The 15,632-nt window shown below is 42.6% G+C and overlaps 1 protein-coding gene across 1 annotated transcript in view; it reads left to right on the forward strand.

Moving 5' to 3' along the window:
- Positions 1-15,404, forward strand: part of LOC144099448 (NADPH oxidase 4-like) — a 147,633-nt gene extending 132,229 nt beyond the window's left edge. The window contains exons 15-18 of the mRNA XM_077632751.1: positions 1,962-2,070; positions 4,863-4,940; positions 12,729-12,829; positions 14,781-15,404. Of these exons, the coding sequence (XP_077488877.1) occupies positions 1,962-2,070; positions 4,863-4,940; positions 12,729-12,829; positions 14,781-14,901 (409 nt within the window). The 3' untranslated portion in view covers positions 14,902-15,404. The remainder of the gene's footprint in view (positions 1-1,961; positions 2,071-4,862; positions 4,941-12,728; positions 12,830-14,780) is intronic.
- Positions 15,405-15,632: the final 228 nt, after the last annotated feature.

The following is a 15,632-nucleotide window of genomic DNA, read 5'->3' on the forward strand; positions in this document are numbered from 1 at the left end:
CGGCTGGGACCGAAACTGCGTTCTTCAGGTCCGCAGCCGAGCGCCATAACCACTGAGCCACCACGGCGGCTGAAAATGATTTGTGCCACCGAAATCACTGTGCCCATCTTCTCGCACTGAAAACATGTTCGAGCGTACACGTATATAAACTCTTTCCAGTCTTTTGGAAACAATAAAAATACTAAAGTAGGGGTGACAGTTTTCCCCCCGGATTATCCTAGATATCTACCAAGAAACTGTCTAAATCAAGTGAGATAGGACGTCAGATTCTTCCCTCTTTACCTACGGCATTGCGATTCTGACCAGCGCTGAGTGCAGCCAGCGGTAAGGAGAAGAGTCAGAAAAGAGGAGAGACTTGCTTGGTGTTTGCGACCAGCTTTGGCTGCAAAGAATAAGATACGAAAGCAATGCAGTTAGAGCTTTTTGCCTTTAGTTTTAACCTATAGCAGTGCCTTAAAGAGTAAGAAATTTACAGCAAAAAAGAAAAAAGCCAGCAAATATTTCAAATGAACGCGCTGTTTGGCCAAGCTCACTCGTGCGTCGGCGGTGCGCTAGTAGCAGTAAGTGGCGTCGTGGCCAAGGAAAACACACACAAGTCAAGCTTGAAGTGGATGCGAGTATATTGACAACGAAAGCACAGAGTGAGCAGAAAATATGCGAACATTTCCGAAACTGTGCATAGCAACATCCATTAAAAAAAAAAGAGTAGCTAAGCACGAAATGATATGTAGATGGTCAATCGTAGCACAGGTCATGCGGAAATTTTACGTTATACTTGGAAAAGCTCCCCACCGCATGGATGACGATGCGTTCCGTAAACATCACCAGGAAGTAAAGATGATTTGTAACGGTGCAAGCAAAAGCTGCCCAAGCGATTCTAAAAAGAGCATGCATTGGGCTCTTAGAACGCAGAAGTGGGCAGGGTGCCGACTTTGCCGCTAGGATAGCCCTGGATATATTGATGAAACGCGCGGAGGCCCGCGTTGAGGCCAAGTAACTATCGCAGGGTAATGTACTGTTCAGCTTCCGAAAATATTACTTCCGTCGCATGAATAAGTTTTCTGTGGATTTTCGTGCAGCTGTGAAGTTACACAACAAAAGTAGACTGGTCATAAATGAACAGGAACACAAGATCTTAATTTTGGACATTTAATGAAATATATTTTGAATATAAAATGATTTCTTGATTAGTTTCATTCACTTTATGCAAGAAAGCATTGACTTCTTTTGACGACGGATATAGTAAACGGGATGACCAAGCGCCAGCACTGTGTGTGTTAGAGTGTGTTACAGTGACACTTTGCCGGTAGTTTATCACGCGGGCAGTTTTGTATTCAGGTGGAAACGAAATGCCGAAATGCCATTCCGCTGTCAGATGGCAGCGCCAGTTACGAAAGCCTAGTTGCTCGAAATTATGTTGTTGTTAGTAGGTGCTCAGGATTAAAGCTGAGCACTCTACACCGGTTCCTCTTCCTTTCCTTTGTTTCGCACACTTTCATTTCTTCACTAATGGCGCCGTTCGGGTGTTCACCGCTGAGTAAGGCAGTTGCTGCGCCTTCCCTTTCACCGTAACCAGTGCTCCCATAACCACTACGCACTACAGCCATCAGTAGACTGTATATTTGGTATTTGGGGTCGGCCTTTCAGACTAAACTCTATATTTTGTTTGGGTGTGCCAGCTTGAATGTTGGAACACGGACGAAGAGGAAAAAAGTACACAACACTGCCCTGTTTGTGTGGTAGCGATAGGTTCTGTTTGTCTCTCTACGTCCTTGTCCCAATATTCAAGCTGGCCCAACCATACAGAATTGCGCGACTGGACCGGAAACAGCCCCTTCCGTTTTTTTTCCTCTCAGGAACGAACTACTCGAAACCTAAAAAAAAAACACGCAGCCTGCTGCTGTCAGTATGATCACTGGAAGTGATAATTCACTGTATTCTTTCTTTTGTACATGTTGCAGTTCTTCGAAAGCCCAGCTGAGAGTTGAACGCCTCCACTTGGTTTGGGTCAGCAGGAGCGTCAGTATGTTCGCCACATTCGCAGACCACCTCACTAATCTGCATTACGAGGTACTGTATTCCATAGACGACATTTCACATTTAGAGGTCTCGGCTGAAATCGTGAATGCAATGCATCCGTGTCAGCGTACTCGCCGTAGGCCGATATACTTTGTAATATGTAAAGGCGCCACTGTCCCAATGGCAATGAAAAAAAATTATAAGCTCTCAGAGGTATTCTACGAGCTGCTTTTCTGTTCCGTAAATATACTCTGAGGTTTGTTGCTCTATACATCAGGCACAAACTACAACTGGGAAGTGCGAAAACCGCAATACAGTCGAGCCCACTTATAATGAACCTGACGGTCGCATGGATTCGGTTAGTTGCATCCGATGTTCGTAGTAACTGGACCCCATATTAAAGCCAAAAAACAGACTCAGGCTAAAGCAGCACTTGTTTCTTTCAAAATGTACTTACGCGCGTCTCCTTCAAAAGAGGTCACACCATCGGTGTTTCCAAGCTATCCACCCTGGTCATGTGCTCCTCGTTGAGACCATTGGTGCCAACGAGCTGCTTTAGGGAGGCGGTATAACTAACCTCCGTTGAAACGTTCATGGCGACTGGTGGCAGTTGTCACCCTGGTAGTCTTCATCATCATCATCGTCATCATGAAATTCCTGGCAGCACAGTAGTTCCCGTACTTTGCGTAGAATGGCTTCTGTTGGTGGCTTTGCGATGACGGCATCAACATCCGCACCAACGAAATCATCTATACATCAACGACGCGTCGCCGCAAATCCCCATTCGTCTGATCACAGCGGTATTCAACGTCATAGAGGAAGGAACACTTAGACCTCATCTGTCATTCATAGACCCATGCGGCGACGCTAGCGCAACACATTAACTGTACGTTGTAGCAGCGCAGAACGTGGGCAGCGGACTGGACAAATCAGGCAGGCATGCATGCCACGTGACCGGTATTAAAACGACTCAAAGTGATGTCATTGGTTGGTCGGCGACCGTGCGCAGTCGTTTCACTTTGAACGCTCTCCTTAATCGCGCCACCTATGCTTTTGCTTCCACCTTGGCCGCTTTTCCAAGCCAGCGCACAGGCGCGCATCTGCTGGTTGTTCATATAGGCCTCATAGCTCATCAGCGTGCGCTTGGCGGGTGTTTGTCTACTTCATCTATTCCGCCTTTTTTATTGATTCGTAGGTCGCCACGTACTATCGGGGCAGTGTCGCGTAGGCTAGGAGACGCTATCCATTCTCCGCGCTTGCAGGAAGCGACGGCTTTTCGGCTGCGGCGTCTAGCTCTGGTGTCCCTCCGTTCGCTATAACCGAGTGGTGCGGTCACAGTTGTTCGTTTCATCTGAGTCGTAGTGCCATTACCCTAATACGTATCTTTACAGTTGCGCCGCCCTCATTCGTAATAAGCGAGCGTGAGTTATAACTGCTGGCGCTATAAATAGACTCAAGTGTATTTTTTCATTTTTGAGGTTATTGATCGGGTACAAAAGTGAGTCCCGAAGTTTTTTCTCTTCGATTTTTTACGCATGTAGTTATCAACATCTTCATAATTCCTAAATGATCCGCCTTGGACAATTTTTGAGTAAATGCATTTGAAAGAGTAAATTGAGTCTAGGCCGCTGACTCAGCGGAATAAAAAATCCTGATTTAAAGAACGTTGTAAGGTCTGCTGAATACTTAAAGCAGAATGTCGAAGCTGGCCCTCGAAATTTTATGCAAAAGTTTCAAAAATTGCCGAAATGCAAGGCCCTGATGTTCGATATTAACTGACCAGTTACTCCGGAACAATAAAGACTGTCAAAATTCTTTTGACGGCGCTTTTTAGAGCATTTCAAGCGGACACAATAAAAATTGTTCATTCCATATTATGTTTTGTAGTTTTTCACAAGACGTTTTAAAAGCTTTTAAGAGTGTTAAAATTACGTGCTCCATAAAATTATTAGAGTGATTTTGTCACCTTTTAATAGCTCAGTAGTTTTCTTCCAATACCTATTATCTGCAGTTTCTGCAAAGCCATACATTTGTGGATTATCATTTGAACTTTCATAATTTTTGACCTACTTAATATGTACTATTAAGAGAAATCGTAAGGCTTCCACCCTAAATCACTGGTTATACTCTTTACCATTTAACTGCTGCGAAATGAATTGAAATAGCTGAGGCATTTGGTTGTCTTTTCAGAGATTTCCTGCATTTCCCATTTATTTTAACAGCAGACGTGAATTGTGCTAGATGTACAAGATATTCGTGGATTTTTGCAAACCTGTGAAGGGGCTCGCTGCTAAGAAGCTGAATGTGGACAGCTGATGCAGTGAATGCTGATTATATCGGGAATGACGTAAGAATGTTTGACAGTCCTTTTATGGACGTGCTGTCGACTCCGCATTTTGCGCAAGTGTGTATCCTTTGAAGAAACAAAAAGCTACACACGAGCGATGGAAAGAAAGAAACTCAAAAAAAGGCTGTAGATTTTTTTAGCCCCTTTTTTGCGCTTTTGACTCGTGGTAGTTCTCGCAGCTGTGACAGCTTTACAATTGTGACTGCGCCATAGCATAGCGCAGTGGAATGTTTCACAGTTCGTTTTATAAGGTAGAACATTTATCATGCCCTTCAATGATATTCAGCATGGCGGGAGCGTCTGCAATTGCACTAGAAGCCTGAACACAGTAGCACTTACTGCAGTGTTACAAGTGCTACTTGGTAAGCAAAAGATTTCTCTTGATGTGTGATATATGGCTTTTTTCTGTAATGGAATCTGATTAGCAGTTTGCATTACCCCGCTGTTTCGTTCTATGGAGTAATGCTCTACATATTTTTGATTTTTTGTTTCATAGATGTGGAAGCAGAACTTACCAGACTTCTTCACAATGGAGCTTTATGTGACGCAAGGCAACCCCCACGACAGTATTTCGGTAAGTTGGCGGCACAACTCTCCTATACCCGAAAAAGGGGAGTGAGGTTGTGGAATGGAAGTTTGAAAAATGTCTTGAAATATTCTCCTTGCCCGGTGTCCTCGCACTTGAAGGTTCCATCATCATAATATTGCATGTATGAGCAAATCAGTACGCGTCCGAAATTGAGCAAGAAGGAGAGGGGCAGAGGTTAAGCAAGAGACGGCAGCGGTTTGCGAAACTATAGTTGGGGATGGTCGTTCTTGCTCGCTATCGTATGTCCTCGTGTTAAAGTTCTCAGAAACAAAACATCGGTTTACATTCCGTGAAAGTTTATTGATCACATGACCTGTCCAACAACCACCTTCACATTTACTCACTAGGTAGCAGTCTCCTTTCAATCTGTGCACCTTGATTTGTAAGCATTACCTTGTTTCTTCAGGCTATGGATGTGATTAAGAAGCTTGCGAGCATACGCTGCGAGCAGCTGGCAAAAGAAAGAGTATATTGGAGAGACATGAGAGAGGCCTTTGCCCTGCAGTTCTTTGGGATAGTGGCAAATGTGAAAGAGACAGCAGAGAAGCCACTTGCAGATGATAAAGTCTGAATTGGCGAAAACTTTTTACTTCGTGATGACGCACTGGACACTAGAAAGAAGGTGCCGAATCCAGATAGATTATTTCGTTCTATTTGAAGGAAGGCAAAAAGTTTAGCATATTGGTATATGTTCATGATGGATACTGCCGCGCAAAAGCGTTGGTAAGCATCAAGAGGGCACATGGGACAAGCGCATGCCAGCACAAAGACGTTTAGTCAAACGCTAAGCATAAATGCGGGTCGGAAGAGAAGACGAAAAAGAAAAATGAGACAACAATGCGGAAAACAATGATTTACTGTTACAGTTTAAAATGAATATCTCTTTCCCCGACAGGGCAATAGATTCTTGTCTGACAGAGCCGCCTGTCTTGGCAATATGCTAAGTTTCTACAATCTCCCTAGGAAACCGAGTATTGCCAGCTAAGCTTGTTTTGTCTGAGCGCTCGCAGTATCGTAGGTGAATTACATAAGCTTGAATATTTACTGCTACTGATGCCCCTGGTCTTCTCGTCATCACTGAAACATGGTTGAACAAGTTGATTCATAACAAGGAAATTGTTCTACCGGCTTATTAGTATAGAAGGGATAGATGCTATTGTATTGGAAATGTAGGCGCCATTGCAAAACAAATGGAATTGATATAGACCGTCTTGAGCTATTCCACAATTCCTAGTGCTGGTTCTTAAGAGTGGTGTCGTCGGGAGTAACGTTTTTTTCTTATAAAGAGTACGGTTTATTGCCGTATTCTGTACGGTTTGTTGCCGTAATCTTTATATTGATGACTACTTGATTGACCTTTATGATGAAGCTGTAAAGCTGCAAGAAAAAAATCAATAATCGCGGTTGACTTTAATTGGCTACATATTAATTTGGCAGAGCTTAGTTACCTGTAAACGCGAAACTTGACATTATGGTTACTCTTAACACCTAAAATGTTGTTGAAATTCGAAGCTTTTCCTTCCGTCTGTGAATGAAATTTTCTGCGGTCCGAGCGTTTGAGTTAAAATCGAAATTTCTGATCTCATGTTGAATTTTTCTTTACATGGGCTAGAATGTCTCAACCGAGACCTTTGAGGAAATAAATAAATAAATAAATAAACTCCTGATAAGCGAAGACACTTGTGCAAAAACGCAGTTGAGAAGTTCAATGAAGGAAATGATGCGGCAATAATAAACTAGATACTCTGCAATCAGGTCGTATGCATACGGTTGAAGGCGCACAGCATTTGCTTAGTAGTACTGTCGTATGCTGTGTCGAAATCTCTTCGATAGTTGTTCGCAAACGTCATTAAAAACTATAGGTTATCAAGCAGATAATTCATTTTAAACGCAAAATAAAGCATGTGAGAAGGAACTCTAAAATATAAACAGAGAAGTGTAGCTGAGTAGTAGCAACAAAAGTTAAGCCAGCTAGTCGTAACTTTTTCATAGCAGTTTGCAAAAGTTGATTAAAAACAACCATGAAAATTCCGGACGACTGTTTTCCAAATTAAAACAGAACTATCGGAATTAAATGTTGACGACAGAACATTCAGTGAGCCACGTAACATTGCGAATAATTTTATTCGCTTGCTCTAAAACGTTACTCTCAGAGCTTGATGAAATTGAGCATCACGCTCCCGTGCCTGATTACTGAAGTGAGATTGTAATGACAGAAGAGGGTGCTCTGGCGATGTTTCCAGACAGCAGTCAAAGGTTAGTGGAACAGATAGAATTCACACATTTAATGCGAAAGCATTACTAGTCCCATTACGAGAATATCCGCGGTGTGTGTGTGCTCGCAGATGATGCAAAAAATCCTAGCAATGGTAAGAAGAAAGAGTGCACCGCCACTTTAAAAAATCACGTCTTTCGTCTATATAGGTATAACCACCACTGGCTGACCTCCATGCGGCGCCAGTTTTCCCGACATTCTGGCCAAAATTCTGACGCAACATTTGTCGTACAGCGCCTCGGGTGGTGTAACCACGATTTCTCATCGCATATAACTTACAAGTGCTAGTGAAGTTGATGGCTAGCTTCTTGGAGAGATTCAAACCAAGGACATATGCAGCTTGAATTGTATGGTGTCCAGACTTTTGTATCAAAATTGCGATGCAACCGCTCGTCGTACAGCGTCGGGGGTTTTCATGCACTTGTGTGTGTGTGTGTCATGCATCATGTGACCGGTAACGGCGCAGACAGTGGAGTGCACTGCCTGCGTCACTTCAGTTTGTCCCTGTATTTCATTCGGCCGGTTGTGTGCGTGCTGGTGCAATGAACAGTGAACTGTCAATGCTTTCGCATTCCCACACGTAAGCAGTCTTAATGTCTGTGTCGAAATTTTATTCTTGAGATGCTATGGTGAGCCGATCTCTGGATATCTTATGGATGTTTTTACTTTGTTACTGAAATTGTGCCATATAGCAGGTGATTGGCGGAGTGCCAGTATTGTACCAATACATAAAAAACGGGGAGCCGCGTACTGATTACTAATTATCACCTAGGTTCTATCCACAATCAGTGGTGTAAACTGTGGGAGTATATTATTGCATGTTACCCAAAGAAATTCCTTGTTGACATAAAACACTCTCTGTCTACGAGCACAGCTTTAGAAAACTTTCGACTGTCACACCGTTAATCTAATTATTATTATTGACATGTCTGAGCAGTTCTATGTTTTGTTTTAGGATTTTTGTACGGTGTTTCACAGACTGCCTTTTGGTAATTTATTTCTTAAGAGACGGCATCTTGCTCTCACGTCCGAACTAATAGTACGGATTTCTGCGTATATTAGAGAGAGGCAGCAGTTTGTTCAAGTGCAGAATTATTTATCTGGCACGTTATCTATTACCTAGAGAGTTCTCCATGGAAATGTGTGAACAGCTATTTTGCACCTCACTGAATTGTTTTTAAAACGATCTCGTGCACGAAATACTGAGTTTTTCTACAAGCGGCTGTTGAGGCTATTGATGGCTGATGTGAAGAGTGGGGCATGAAATTAAACAGGGAAAGAAACTGTTCTTCTACTCGTTACAAAAACGTCTCAGCATATTTAATTACTACCTGTCAGCAGTGGGATTCACGAAGTTGATAAGTAGAAGTGCCCTTACGAGCAATGAATGCATCATGGTCCATACCTAGCTCAGGCATCTGTTCTTCTGCTTTTAAAATGTTATGCTTACTTAAAGAAAGTTTAAAAATTCAACCATTACTGCAGTTTTTAGCTTATATTGCAAGTATAAGGTGCAAGTTGGAATATAGGTCGGTACTGTTGGATCCCTTCATACTAAGGACATTCAGAGAAAAGCGGTAAATTCTACATATAAGAAAAGGCTAGGTTCTTCTTTGCGTATGCATGAATTCAGATTCCTGCAATACAAATAGACCGGGCAATAAGTCGACTTCTCTTCCCTTTACATAATTTTCTGAGGAAATCTGCCGTTAAACATTTCTAATTGCTTCTGCAAGGCACTACCAGGCGAACAGAGCATAATGCACAACACAGTGGCTCCGATGTTTGTGAAAACAAGCACTTATGTGCATTGTTTTTCCCTAAAGCAATGAAGAAATGGAGCGAATTACCATCTATCGTTTTTGAATCGAATGACTTCCTAACAGAACCGGAATATCTTTTTTTAAGAACAGGCACTGTGCGTTGCATTACGTTCTCAATTTGGATCATTTTTCTTGCTAAGATGCTTAGTGTTGAATTTCTTGTCGGCAACTTTTGACTTTTTGTTGTATAACCTCTTCACTTTTCAGTGTTTTGGTTGTAATGCCCCTCCTGCTAAGGTCAAAACATTTACCGGGATTTTGGTTATATAAGTTAGAACCTAGCACAGCACCAAAAGTCTCAGAGGTGCCCCGCTTTAAATCGACACAACTACCTCTGGTCAAATAACATTTTTGAGGCTATCCTTTAGTTTAACTTTTTCACTGTTCGTATTTGGGCCTTTTTTGTTGCATTCTGTGTTAGTCTCGTGGCTCTTGCTGGCTGCACATTGTGTATGACACTGTGTTAAAAATTTATTTTTATTTCAGTAATCGACACGATGAATAGCTCCTTTTCATATTGTGAATAGAGCGGAAACTGAGCGGACGTATCCGGAAGAGTTGAGCAAGGCACAGTAACATTAATGTATCCATGTAGCAACGACGACGTTGTATTCACTGTGTCAGAGATAATTATAACCAAGGCGCATCGTTTTGAAAGGATTAGTAATACCTCACAATCTCTACACGTCACTCACAAACTACTTTCGCTACTCTCATGATTGCTAGCTTGTTTTTTTTTCTCTGATGCGTTTTGGAAGCGCATAGTGAGTAAAGAGATTGCGTCAAACTCATTCCAAGTTACAACTCACGTTCCTTCTGATAGCAGTAGCGATGTGTGCTTTTAGGTTCACTCGATCATATGAACACCAGGAGACCTAGTGTTCAGAAGTGTGGTACTCTGCTGGAGCATACACCTCCCTGTCGGAAAATCTCGTGTATATAAATATGTCTCATATATGTCTAGCCCTATGAGGTTATGGAATATATGTCATGTGTGCCTACGTATGCCTTACGTGCACACATGCCATATGTGCACACATGCCATACCTTCACATCTGTCATCTTGCACACATGTCATACTTGTACACATGTCATACGTGCACATATGTCATACGTGCACACATGTCATATGTGCACACATTTCATATGTGGACTCCTGTCATACGTGCCCACATGTCTACGTGCAGACTTGTCTACGTGCGCATGTCTATGCGCAAACATGTCTACGTGCACCCATTTCTACGTGCACATGTCTACGTGCACACATCTCATACATATTATAGGTCTCTCGTATAGAAAGCTATTAAGAAAGAGAAACTCTAGGTTGGAATTAAAAGGATGGGAACGATACAATAGCTGCTATGCAAGTTGGGAAACGGAAAAGGTAAAAAAGAAGTAGCGGGCGAAAAAAGAACACCATGCCCGACTGGATGCGAACCATCATCCTACAGATCCGCAGCGCACAACACTAACCAATTGATTACGAATGTCGTTCTTTTCCGAACATCGTAATAACTATACGAGGTAATGTATATATAGGAAGTGCCTCTACACACATTATATGGAAATACCTCATCTTGTGGCTGCACTCCACCAGCTTTACAGAAGAATATATTTATAAAAGGGTGGCAGCGGTAGAGACTGGATCAACAGCAAGAGCCTGTCCCATAGAAAGTCTCTTTCATCATAAATCTCCATGAGCTGAAGCATCATTCGGCTAAAATGGCTTCGGGTGAAATAAGACGTTCAGCGTTGCCGTTTAACATTCGCGTGTTTTACAGGCTATGACTGCCACATGAAACGGTAGCATTATTTTTGTTTGACGCAGCTCACGCTACCCTTTCCTTGGGCGGTAAGACGATCGAGAGGTCAAGTGGTCGTTTGCCTGGTTTAAGGAACCGAACAAGACAACTGGAATTCCACTGATTTGTCAGTCTTTTTGTGCACTGCGTTAAGCATTGAAGCATCTCGCTGTCATTGCGCAAGTATTTTTTTACACCCGGAGCTTTGAAATGAATATACCCCAAGTTATCCGTTGTGTAGGTTTACAAGGGCTCAACAAAGCAGAGAATGCCATATGTACCTTCTAACTAAATGTTTATCCGAACACGTTGGAAACGTCGAAAGAGAGACAGCTTGGGTAGCCGGTGTTTGCAGCAAGGAAGGGGGCACAAACAGAGAAACAAGGAAATAATTGTGTGAAAAAGGCGAAGTGCTGTGTTTTTCATGCGCTGGTTCGGCATTTTTTAGTCACTTTTTGGTCGCTTCTTCTCCGCGTGTTTCACGAAGCATACGCGACTCTATTCAAGACAGTCATGAACGGCAATATTTTGGACAAGGTAGATGTAAGCTGATACGATGTATGTACATCGGGGCTCCTGCCTGCGCACTAGTGCCGCATGCCAGTTAGGAAACACTGCATAAAAGTACTCACAAGATACATTTGCAGCGTCTGTGAACTCATATTCAGCAAATATATGTTTGTCCGAGATGTTCGCAACGCGTATGAAGTCATATTGAGCCCATACGATATCACGCGAGGCACAACTCTGACGCGTATGAACTCGTATGAAACATGTGTTCATATGAGGCACGTTTAGCGACACATGGGGCTCTTATTACTTCATAGGAGACACAATAGGAACACATATGACCACGTATGAAGCATATATGGGTCAATGTGAGGCACATGTTTTGACACATATGACTCATGTGCTGCCCATTGAATTCATACAAGACAAATTCGTGACACATGGGACCTCTTACGAAGCGTCTGTGTTCATACAAGGAACATATCTTGATATATATAACTCATATTCGGCCATATGAGCTCTACGGGACATATTTTTGACACATATGGCTCGTATGTAACACAATTGAATTCATACGAGGCACCTAATAAGTCGTACGAGAATTTCCGATATATGGTTGGCATTCAGCTCCGTAAGTTAAATGGCCAGCTCGTGTGCCTACAGACAACATGCATTAAAACGACCTTATGAATTGCACAAAAAGACAAAACATTTAATATTTTACACAGAAATAGAGGAGAACACTTCAAACATACCTGTGCTCCAGTGTCGGGAAAAGGAGGATGTACACCTACGCAGCCTTTGTAATTGTGGAGCTAATGCTCAGCTTATTCTGCCTTGTGAACGTTTCTGGCCTTGCTGTATAGGCCGAGGCCTACCATCAGAATTAATAGGGTGTAGTTTCCAACACAATGCTAAAAGCGATTGCTTCGTAATGCATAGAAATGATAGTGTCCGCTAAGGAGCTTTCGTGCTTTATTCCTAACAAAACTCCACAACAGGGAATTGAAATGCAGCACATGTTTTCAATCTAAATAAAGGCTGTATCTGTATTTCGTATTCACGTCTTCACTTAATCATCCGCATCTCGCGTTAGCAGTGGGCTCGGTCCTGAGGTTCTCAATATTACACGAGTTAAAATTTATCGTGGCACTTTTAGAATCCAGCTATAGCATGCTTTCTCACATAGTTGGTGCACAGCTTTTTGTTAAACCTCTCAGCGCGCAAATCGCTTTATCAGTTTAATAAATGTCAATGGGTTTTAACGATGGCGCAACTAGTCTTTTTTCTTTTGTTGGGCCAAGAATACATCACATGCATCTTGATGCATAGATTTGCTAATTTGTTCCCGATTTTCCGACAGAGTGAATTTTGGCAGAAGTACCAGCTCCTCGCAAACCGAATCCGAGTTGGAAGACCGGACTGGTCACTTCTTTTTCGTGAATGGCAGGCAGTATACCAAAGGTGAGTAGCGCTAAGGGTATTCATTCACGCTGCACATTGATCGCTCGTCACATTTAGCGCGCAGCCCAGCTATAATGTGCAATAAAGAGGGACCAACATGCACGATAATATATTGAAAGATCTGAGGTACGTATAATTTATCAAGTTTTAAAGCTGTATTGGTTTTATTTACACGCGTGAGCCTCAAATGGCTTTCATGACTGTTATATTGCGCACACAGAAGTTATTTTCCCATAATTGAATCTCGCTAGGGACTGATGATTTATTTCAATCACCTTTTTTTCCCGAAACCTTAAAAATGATAGGAGGAGGCGCTTAAGCTCCCACTTAAGGGTATTCTCTACTTTTCGTTCATATATTAGTGGCAGTCCTCAAACTACACCTGCACCTGCACCTGGCACAGTGGTGCGGCGTTTAAGAGATGCGCGATTTCCTTGTGATGGCAAAGTGCTGCCACCGGTGCCTTCCAGGTTGGTCCTCCCGAGAAACCTCTCGCGACCGATCATTAATTGTACTGCCACTAGCTGTGGTGGGATGTCAATGCCCACAGTCCGATGTGCAGGTTGTGATGACGCCGCAAGGTCACGTGCCTTAGGTGGGCCACCTGTGTAATTATGTACGCCTATTGCCAAACTTTATGGAAGGCATTATAAGCAACATATTTAAATATTATGATGGTGACAACGTCAAGTTTTATGGCTCAGGGGCATACGGGACCAAAGAGCGGCATGGCAAAAAGTGTTTTCGTCTTGCCAAGATTGGGACAAACATTCATTTCCCATGCATTTCACCCGAAAGCTGACGAGCACGATGGCAGGGGAAAACTTGTACCCACTGTATCACCGGTGGGTACCTTGCGGCACTGGGAATCGAACGCCGCACTTCCCGTATGCAAAGCGGATAATCAAACCACTTGGCTCTCACTGCAAGATTAAATTAAATGGATAAAATTAAATTTATCGCCGCTTTGCTACTCATTACGAAATAAATAGATTCAACCTGATTTTGACCATGTGGATTACGCATTCACCATTAAATCTAAAGCAAAGAACCTTGGATTCAAAGAATTTTATTTTCCAACAGAGTCGCTTCCGATAAAGTGGCAGTGGCAGGTGTCATCGAAAAAAGGGAATTAATAACTATTATTCTGAATGCTCGCATAAGGCTCAGAAAGGAAGTTGGCGGCTTTGTGGAGGGCGCTATGAAAAGAAAAAAAAATTGTCCTCATATTTGATTTTCCTTCAACTGTAAACATTTGAAGGCGATCCCCTCATCGCGTGTTGTAGCATTTCGTTTTACTTTTGGTGAGGTGCAATGCAAACTGCAGAAGCAACTTCGTGAACCATACGTCAGCTGACGGGAAATCGACTGACCACTCACATTGTCGCATAGATCAGGGACTCCAGTTAACCTCAAACATTGTCAAGTATCCTATTCAGTTAGTCATTCCAGCATTCTTTGTTATTGTATGAGCGATTGATGAAATTGAGGGCTGTACAAGCATAAGTGTATTAATTCCTCGTCCATTGTACGCACTTTGTGCGCTGTTTTTTTTAGAATATTTTACATCAGCAGTAAAAGGGACCAGTTGCTGCAAAGCATAAAATTCTTTAATGTCAGGAGAGCCTTGATCTGTAAATATTTTCTTCCCTTTCTGTAACGAAAATTTGAAGTTAGTTTTGAAGAACCAAAACACGTACAATAAAAGTGTTGTGCTTTAAAGTGTCACAGAACACCACTGCTTGCAGTACCGTAGCTTTTCGCTTGGGAAGGTAGGGCGTACATCTTAAATCTTTCATTCCTTGAGGCACTGGAAAAAGTAATGTCAGTTGTCTACATCCGCGCTTCGGATTCTCGCTACTGACAAAGGCGTGTTGTTTTAGGTAATTTATAGAGATTTCCGATGGAGCTGGGGTAATTACGTCTCATTCCATCATTTCACTCGTTACAGGCAAAAAGTCGCCGTCTTCTCATGTGGACCACCATCTCTCAACAAGGAAATCAAGAAGCACTGTCACATCGCAACCCTGGCGGGATACAAATTCACTTTCTACAAGGAAAGCTTTGCATGAAACGTTCTTTTAAAAGGACTACGTGGTGCCCAACGACAACGTGCAAAGTGTCTGCAGCACTTCCAGTCATCGCTTGTGATACTCGTTGTTGCTCTGTACCGTCTCTTAGACAGTGACCTGAACTGTGAACACCGAAGGCGCCAAACTCAAGCCTTTACTGTTGTGCATCAGTGCGAAACTGTCACGGGAAAAGTCACTGCGTGCTTCTGCAAGTGTTACGTCGTGTCAAATCGGTGCTGCTGTTTGTTGGGACTAAAAGCGGCTTTCACTTCGTGCGACTTTACATTGCAAAGGCATTTTGTTCTTCGTTGTTGACATATTTGTGCATAATACCAACTCCTCCGTTAATTTATTTGTTGTTTGATGTTTTCTTGGAGGCAAGCCTCCAAAGCGGCTTGAAATCTAGGCAGTGAAATATTTTTTCAGAGAAAGCAGTTCCTTTTTGTTATGAAATACAAGAATCGTGTTGAATTTTTCGCAAATAAAACATGCGGCGGACTACGAAACAGTGCTCGTTGAAATCAGTACTTGCCGTACAGGCTTGGGCAATGACGTGCATCTGAGCCGTAATATTGGGGTCAAATTGCGAAGACGAAATCACCGGGCTAGTCGCTTGAGAGTTAAGCATAAAAAAAGAGCGAAGAATATAAGCATTCACCCAAGTTGACTTGGAAATTTGATCGGCAACCAGAGTAATGAGACTCATGTAGATGGTTTAAAGTGCAGGTTGT

The sequence above is a fragment of the Amblyomma americanum genome, chromosome 7, assembly GCF_052857255.1.
Source record: "Amblyomma americanum isolate KBUSLIRL-KWMA chromosome 7, ASM5285725v1, whole genome shotgun sequence".
Taxonomy (NCBI): Eukaryota; Metazoa; Arthropoda; class Arachnida; order Ixodida; family Ixodidae; genus Amblyomma; species Amblyomma americanum.